The sequence below is a fragment of the Orycteropus afer genome, unplaced genomic scaffold (assembly GCF_000298275.1).
Source record: "Orycteropus afer afer isolate SDZICR_OR568_19922 unplaced genomic scaffold, OryAfe1.0 scaffold00014, whole genome shotgun sequence".
In the NCBI taxonomy this organism is placed as follows: domain Eukaryota; kingdom Metazoa; phylum Chordata; class Mammalia; order Tubulidentata; family Orycteropodidae; genus Orycteropus; species Orycteropus afer.
In genome coordinates, this window is record NW_006921601.1 from 1,314,421 (window position 1) to 1,323,784 (window position 9,364).

Below are 9,364 nucleotides of genomic sequence, written 5' to 3' on the forward strand. Positions count from 1 at the left end.
TTAAGGTGGTATCAACTTGGCTGGTGATTTTGAGTGGCTGGGGAGCTGTAGTTATTTATTCCCCATGATGAGATTGGTAATCAACTCCATGGTGGAATCTACTGGAGTAGCTGAGTAGCTACCTTAGAGATGTGCTCTGCTTCCAGTATATAAGAAGTTTTGAGAAAAATATCTGTGGCTTTTTGGCACACTTGGACCCTACAAGTAGCCAAGTCTTCATTCAGCAGCCTGCCATGTTTCCTGACAATCTTGAGACTTGAACTAGTGGCCTGTCATGTTGTTTGATAATCTTGGGACTGTGTCTTTTTACTTCTTGTCTTTGGATTTGTCAGCTTCAACAGCCAACAGGTGCTTGAGCTAAGAGACATCTCCAGCTTCAGCTAGCTGGGAATAAGAGGCAGAGCTGAAGCTCAAAGTCTAGGGGTTTTCACTCAGCTCCTAGACCTGGCACTTTGAACTCAGACAACTAACCTCCTAAACTGTAAGAGAGTACATCCTTGTTTTTTAAAACTATCCTCCCATTTATGGTATTTTCTGTTACAGCAGCAGTAGAGGTAGCCAAAACACTCTCATTCCATGTCCTCTTCTGAATGCAGCTTGCATTTCTGGAAGTTCCCTGTTAATATACTGCTGCAACCATTCTTGAATTATCTTTTGCAAAATTTTACTTGCATATAATATTAATATTATTTTATAATTTCCACATTTTGTTGTGTCACCTTTTTTTGAAATGAGTACAAATACCATATCTCTTCCAGTCAGTTGGCCAAGTGGTTGTCTTCCAAATTTCTTGTTATAGTTGAGGAAGTACCTTCAGCGTAGCATCCACTTGTTGAAACCTCTCAATAGGTATTCTGTCAATTCCTGGAACCTTGTTTTTCACAAATTCCTTCAGTGCAGCTTCAAGTTCTTCCTTTAGTGCCATTGGTTCTCGATCACATGCCATCTCCTGAAATAGATGAACATTGACCAATTCTTTTTTTGTACAGTGGCTCTGTGTATTCCTACCATCTTCTTTTGATGCTTCCCATATCATTCAATATTTTGCCCACAGAAACTTTCAGCTTGAAAAATGCCAAACATGGTTTTCCTTTTTGGTTTTCTAACTCCAGGTTTTTGCACATTTCATTATATTAATTGACTTTGTATTCTTAAGCTTCTCTTTGAAATCTTCTTTTCAGGTCTTTCATCTTGTCATTTCTTTCATTTGCTTTAGCTGCTCTCAATTCAAGAGCAAGTTTCAGAATCTCTTCTGGCATCCATTTTGGTCTTTTCTTCCTTTCCTGTCTTTTTAATGATCTTTGTATTTATTCATGTATGATGCTGTTGACCAAGACAGACTCAGAAGAAGGAAGGGGCCATCCACTTTTCAAAGAATTGGCCAATGAAAACCTTATGAATAGCAGTGAAACACTGGCTGATATATCCCTGGAAAACTTTATGAATAGCCCTGAAACATTGTCCAATATAGTGCCAGAAGATAAGTCCCTCAGGTTGGAGGCACTCAAAATATGACTAGGGAAGAGCTACCTCCTCAAAGTAGAGTTGACCTTAATGATGTGGACAGAGTAAAGCTGTGGGACTCCCATTTGCTGATAGGGCATGACTCAAAATGGTACGACTGTACATGTGGACCTCACCAAATGGAATACACATTAATCAAATCAACTATATCTGTGGAAATAGATTATGGAAAAGCTTAATTCATTAGGAAGAACAAGGCTAGGGTCCAACTGTGAAACAGACTATCAATTGCTCATACACAAATTCAAGTTGAAATTGAAGAAAATTAAAACAAGTTCATAAGAGCCAAAATATGACCTTGAATTTGTCCTATCTAAATTCAGAGACCATCTCAAGAATAGATTCAGTGCATTGAATACTAATAACTGAAGAGCAGGCAAGTTGTGGGGTGACATCAAAGACATACATGCATGAAGAAAGCAAAAGTTCATTAAAAAGACAGGAAAGAAGGAAAAGGAACAAAATGGATTTCAGAAGAGACACTGAAACTTGCTCTTGAATGTAGAATAGCTAAAGTGAAAGTAAGAAATGATGAAGTGAAAGAGCTGAACAGAAGTTTGCAAGGGTAGCTTGAGAAGACAAAGTAAAGTACTATAATGAAATATGCAAATAGATAGAATTATAACACGTAAAAGAACAAACAGGAACTCTGGCAGCATAGTGTTTAAGGCAATTGACTGCTAACCAGATGGCTGACAGTTCAAACCCACCAGTCACTCCGTAGTGATACCACCTCGGAAAACCAAGGAGGGGTCGCTGTAAGTTGGGTCCAACTTGAGGGCACATAACAACAAACAACAAAAGAACAAACATGCTAGGCATTCTCCAGCTGAAAAATTGAAGAAAAATTTGAGTTGCAATATTGAAGGATTGTATGGGCAAAATTTTGAATTGTAGCTTAAATCTTGATATACCTATAATCATTTTTCCTTACTCCTTAGGAACTATTTAGGTGAAAGACTTACACAGGGATATAGAGGCCAATCTCTTGAAGTTAAGGAAGCTCACTAAAGTGAGCATAGCTTTATATTTAGCATTTTCCTTCCACATATTTAATGATTGCAGGTGCAGGGAAATAAGAGCCATGGGTAACACTGAAGAGGTTTTGTCAAATTATCAGTGCTAGATGAAACAAAAAAAAATCATTTGGGAGCTTTTGCAGCCAGGACTTAAAGATCCAAGATACCAGAGTGAAAAGAAGTGCAAAGAAGTGAGCACAAATATCTATAAAACTCTTCTCCTGTACCCATTTCCTGATTCTTAATCTGCATAGGGCAAGTGGAGAAAGCACATGAAAAGCAGAGCATAAATGCGGATGTATTAAGGTGCTGACAAGAAAAAATTAGTGTTGAGGACATACCAAGGATGATGGAGCATAGTAAAAACCCCTGAGAAGTTACATTAACATTAGATTTCTCATTAGAAACCACGTAGGCCAGAAGGGAGTAGGATTACCGTTTAAAAGTGCTGGAATTAAAAAAATTTTTAAAAAATCAACTCAGAATTCTATATCCAACAAAACTATCTTTCAAAAGTCAAGGATAAATGACTTTCAAATAAACAAAGGCTGAGGAAGTTCTTTCCTTATAAATATATTCCTATAAGAAATACTAAAGTGAGTGAAATGAGAGGATAAAATGAAAACACTGATCAGTAACTTAAAGCCATATGAAGAAAAAGTAGCCATATAGATAAATATAAAAACCAGTATTAATATTTTATTTTGTTTTCTATCTTTTCTTTTTTATTTCCTATGTAATTTGAGGGAGCTCTGGTGGCATAGTGCCTAAGGCATTTGACTGAACCAGAAGGCTAGAGGTTCAAACCCACCAGCCGCTCCTCGGAAGGAAGATTGGGCAAAAGGATAAAAGAATGCAACAGCAATTATCATTCTATGTTAATGAATACACATTGTACTTCTATGTGTGTACCTAAAGAGGGGGAGATGGAGCTTTATAAGAGCTGAAATTTTGTATGATATTCAAATTAAATTTTTATCAATTCAAACTAAATGATTGTAGATTTGGGATGTTGTTGTGAGCCCCATAGTAACCATTAAAAAAAAAAAAAAAAACTTAAAACTATGCACCCAAAACTTTATATGCTTCCTTTCCAAGGCAGAAGTGGATGGTAGATTTCCTTGCATGATGGTGCCATATTAGAACATCAGTTTGTTTGTTGTTGGCAGGTTGCAAAACAAACAACTTGATATTTAACAAACAAACACCATTCCTGTAGATCCAGCCACAAGACTCTTCCCCAGACCTTCTTGCCCAGATCTTGTCCAACAGTCCTCCTTCAAAGCCTTTACCAAATAACTAGTTAATTCTTTACTGTCTATGAGTTTATATGTGTTATTAAATGCAGCCATTTCTCTTTCCATAATAGAAACAACTTGGTTAAATTTTCAGTGGGAAAAAAAACAAAACTCACTGCCATCAAGTAGACTCAACGTATAGCAACTTCATGGGTTTCTGAAGTGGTACCTCTATGGAAGTTATGTGCCGTCGAGTCAGACCGACTCATCATGACCCCTCCTTGGGTTTCTGAGATGGTATGACTATGGAAGTAGATTGTCCAATCTTTCTTCTGAGGAGTGGCTGGTGAGTTTGAACCACCAGCCTTCTGGTTAGCAGTCAAATAAATGCCTTAGGCACTAAGGCCACCAGAGCTCAATTTTCAGTAGTTCTGTGTAATTTTTCAATATCCATCTAGACTTTCCAGGGTCTAAATGGGTACCTGACAGGGACTAACATGTCTACAATGTAGCACCTTTCTGATTTACTATCTTGGGTGGGGCAAGGGAAGGAATAGGGTCAGAGGCTTCTACTTGGTCTTGCTTAAGACAATTCTCCACAATTCAGGAAATCATATGAACATTTCACCAATACCAGTGTATTAACTGCAATAATAAATTTGAAATTTGAAAATTATTATCAGATTAGTCCCTTGTTGTTGTTGTTGTTATGTGCCGTTGAGTTGGACCCGACTCATAGCGAACCCTCTTTGGGTTTCCGAGGTGGTATCACCCACGGAAGTAGATTGCCCAACCTTCCTTCTGAGGAGTGGCTGGTGGGTTTGAACCACCAGCCTTCTGGTTAGCAGTCAAGTGCCGTAGGCACTACACTAGTCTCTAGATCCATTGTATCCACTCTGAGCTGAATCAGGACCAGGACTGCATGTATTTCCTAGGCCCTATGTACTTGTTAAGGAGCCCTGGTAGCACAGTAATTAAAGCATTTAGCTGCTAACCAAAAGATCAGTGGTTCAAACCCATCACTTGCTCTGCAGGAGCAAGATACAGCAGTCTGCTCCCCTAATGATCGTAGCCTTAGGAACACAATTGGACTGTTCTACTCTGTCCTTTGAAAGTAGCAGTCGGAATCAGATGACATATAGCACTGGGCAAGTCGCTGCAAGGACCTCTTTCAAGTGTGAAGAGCAAAGATGTCTCCGTGAGGACTAAGATGCACCTGACACAAGCCACGGTATTTTCAATCTCCTCATAGGCATGTGAGAGCTGGACAATGAATAAGGAAGACCAAAGAAAAGTAGATGCTTTTGAGTTGTGGGACTGATGAAGAATGCTGAAAGTACCGTGGACTGCTAAAAGATCTAACAAATCTGTCCTGGAGGAACTGCAGCCAGAATGCTCCTTGGAAGCGAGAATGGCCAGACTTCCTCTCACCTACTTTGGTCATGTTGTCAGAAGGGATCATTCCCTGGAGAAGGATGTCATGCTTGGTAAGGTGGAGGGTTGACCAAAGAGGGGAAGGCCCTAAACAAGATGGATTGACACAGTGGCTTCGACAATGAACTCAAGTACAGCAAGGATCGCGGAGCTGGCGTGGGACTGGAAAGTGTTTCATTCTGCTGTGCACAGGGTCGCTGTGAGTCGGAGATGACAAGACGGCACCTAACAACAAGAACAACAACAACAACAACACTCTGTCCTATAGGGTCACTATGCGTCAGAATAGACTGATGGCAATGAGTTTTTGGTTTTATATAGCACTTGGTTCTTGAGTGGTGCAAAGAGTTTGCATTTGATTACTAACCTAAAAGTTGGCAGTTTGAACATACCCAGAGGCACCATGAAAGGAAAGCCTTGCAAAATTCTTCCATAAAGATTATAGCCAAGAATATCCTATGATGCAGTTCTACTCTTAACACTTGGTGTCACCAAGAGTTGAAATTAACTTGATAGCAACAGGTTTGGTCTTGTGTTCTTTATACACTCACTACTATAATTGGAAAGAGAAAATGTTAATACACTGAGCATGTCAAATTAGACCTTGTGTCCAAAATTCTTCAAAATTTCTTTGTATTCCTTGTTCTCTTTGTATTCTTGAATTCTTTGTATTCTCATGTTTAATGCATGATTAAACAAGTAAACAGTGGTAAGTTTCTTTAGAGACTTAGAAAATTGCTACTAAATATACTTCCCATGGTGTGGCAAGGTCCATTCATATAAGTATTCAGGCTATTTTTTAGCCAATGGGTTTTGAAGCTAAGAACTGGCTGAAATAGAGAAATCAAGCAAGAAATCATAACACTTCCTTGTGAAATTAATCCCATTTTTATGATCATTGATGTTTTATTAGCATAAATTTTAAATATCATAAAATTAAGTTATTTTTAGGGTACAATGCAATGATTTTTAGTAAAATTACATGGCTAGGAAATCATTGCCACAATCAGTTTTAGAACAATTTCATCATCCCAAGATATCTCTGGTATTCACTCGCAGTTATTCCTTATTCCATCCACCCCAAACCTCAGACAATCACTGATCTACTGTCTCTAAAGACTTGGCTTTTTGAAATATTTTATAAAAAGGAAAAGATACCATATGTGCTCTTTTATGTTCAGAATCTTTCACATGGATAATGTGTCTGAAATTCAATCATTTTGCAGATGGCAATAGTACTTTATTCTTTTTTATTGCTGTATATTATTATAGTGTATGTCCATTGCTGATGGACATTTGGATTATCTACACTTTGGGGCTGTTACAAATAATGTTACTATGACATATTTTGGGTAGACATATATTTCCATTTCTTACTTGAAGATAGTTAGGAGTGGGACTGTTTGGTCATATGGTAAATTTACATTTGACTTTTGAAGAAATTTCATCACCATTTTCCAGAGTAACACTGCTATTTTACTGTCCAACCAGCAATGTATGAGAATTGTAATTACTTCATATTTACACCCGTACTTGTTCCTCTTTTTAATTATATTCTTCTGTTGTTGATTGCCATTGTCTATTCTGACCACAGTGACCCCATGTGAAAGAGTACTACTACCCCATAGGATTTTCTAGGCTGTACTATTTACTGCAGCAAATTCTCAGGTCTTTCTCTTGTGGCATTGCTGGTGGGTTCTAAGCAGCATCCTTCAGTTAATCAAGTACTTACCATTTCTCCACCAGGCTTTTGCTGGGTCTAAAATGGTATCTCATTGTGGTTATGATATTCATTTCCCTAAAGATTAATTGTGTGGAGCATTGTTTTATGTGTTTTTTTGCTAAATGTATCCCTTCTTTGATGACATGAATACACAAATATTTTGTCCATTGTCTATTGAGTTTTGTCTTTTATAATTGAGTTGTAAGATTTCTTTATGTGTTTTGAATATATGTCCTTCATCACTTAGAGGATGTGCAAATATGTTCTCCCAGTCTAAGGATTATGTTTTCATTTTCTGAAAGCACAATAGTTTTTAATTTTGATAAACTCTATTTTATGATTTTTCTTTACTATCTATGAAATCTTTGCCTGACACAAGGTTGTAAAGACTTTCTTCTATCTTTATTATTTTATTTTTAGCCCTTATATTTAAATTTATGATCCATTTTAAGTAAATTTTTCTCTATGGCATGATGTACAGATCTAGATTTATCTATTTACATGTTATCATCTCATTGTGCCAGCTTCCAATTTACTCATTATTACCCTTAAATGTAAAAAGCTTCAAAGTAAGAAAAAAATACGTTATTAGTCTTAATAGTCTCCAATTCTTTCCTGCTTTCTGCTGTGTTATACAGCAGAAAAAAACACTTTCAAATGTAGGAAACAGATAATTTTAATACAGACCCATTCATGCTCTCTGACTATTTATCTATCTTTCTTGAAGAAAATCCTCAGCACTCGCTCTCGAATCTGCTTGGTCCTAACCCCATAGATTACAGGATTGAGGGCAGGGGGTAAAACCACATACAAATTGGCCAATAAGATATGGATATATTGAGGGACACTGGGGCCAAAACGATGTGTTAAAAAAGAGAAAAATGCTGGTGTAAAAAAGACTAAGATAACACCAATGTGGGAGCCACAGGTGTTGAGAGCTTTGCGTCGGGCCTCCCTGGAGGGAAGGAGGAAAACAGTGTAGAGGATCCTGACATAGGACAGAGCAATCAGAAATACATCCAACAATAAGAGAGAAATGTTACCAAGGCCAAACATAATGTTCACTTTGATGCTGGCACAGGCCAGACGGGCAATGCCCATGTGCTCACAGTAGGTATGAAGGATGATATGGTGCCCACAGAAAGGCAGCCTCAGGAGGAGAAACACTAGTGGAAGAACCATGTACAGACTCCTCAGGATAGCAATGCCTGCAATGATGCTGATGATTTTGCTGCTGAGGATCATGGTGTATCGAAGAGGTTTGCAAATGGCAATGTAGCGGTCAAAGGCCATGGCCACAAGTACAATGCTCTCCATGGCAGTGAAGAAGTGAATGAAGAACATCTGGGAAAGGCAGCCTCCAAAAGATATATCCCTGAGGTTAAACCAGAAGATGCCCAACATTTTGGGGATGGTAGCTGTGGACAGGCCCATGTCAATGGAGTCCAGCATGGCCAGGAAGTAGTACATGGGCTCATGGAAAGTGTGCTCAGTCTGGATCACAAACAGGACAGCAGCATTCCCCAGGAGTGCAACAAGATACAAAAATACAAAAGGGAATCCAATCCAGATGTGCACATCTTCTAGCCCAGGGATGCCCAGCAGGAGAAATGAAGAAGGATGGAACTGTGTGTCATTAGGCATTGACATTCTGCCAAAATTAGACATTTCCTGTGCCAGAGACAGTTATTGGCTTCTTAGCACTGATTCTTTCTACACTTCTTTCTTTTTCCAGATTCCTGGTAAAACAGAAAATAACATTTTTGTCTTCCATTCTTCCCATTAAGAAAAGAATTAAAACACTCTTGTCACATTCTGTTAACCCCACCTGATCATTACTCAGCACCAGGAATAGAGTAAGTCTCACTCTACTGCCATTTTTCTTGTCAACAAGATTGGACATGAAGAAAGGAGTAAAGAAGAATATCTATCAGTCAGATGAAAATTCATAATTAGGAATGTAGTCAGAAATAAACGAGAAATAAAGTTACAGAGTCTGTGTTTCTAGTATTTTTAAACACATTTTTGCTTAATACACATGATAATTTATTGGGTATTTATAATGCCAACCACTCTTCTCTAGAATGCCAAATCTTAAAAATCTAATGTGTTTAACACTTCGTGTGAGTATGTGTATGAGTTATGTGTGTGTGTGTGTGTGTGTGTTATTGAACACTGGATGGTCTGCTTCCGAGTGCAGAGACAATATTATTCTTATTCATATGCACAAAAAAATTCTGCCACATAAATAGTCTCAATTTTAAAAGTTCTTTAAATAAATGATTTGGATAAAAGGAGGCAAGACAACAATTAATTTCAAGGTAATGTTTCAGAATATAAACCACTTAGGTCCCATCATAACTTGTTTTTGGAAATAAAAATATTATCCATCAGATTTAAAAAAAAAAAAAAAAGATAAAGACAAT

At 37.8% G+C, this 9,364-nt stretch overlaps 1 protein-coding gene across 1 annotated transcript; it reads right to left on the reverse strand.

Moving 5' to 3' along the window:
* Positions 1 to 7,646: 7,646 nt before the first annotated feature.
* On the reverse strand, positions 7,647 to 8,699 carry LOC103210403 (olfactory receptor 52E8). The gene is given in 3 exon segments (XM_007956330.2): positions 7,647 to 8,613; positions 8,615 to 8,660; positions 8,663 to 8,699. Coding segments are annotated over 3 exon segments (1,050 nt in total).
* Between the last annotated feature and the right edge of the window lie 665 nt (positions 8,700 to 9,364).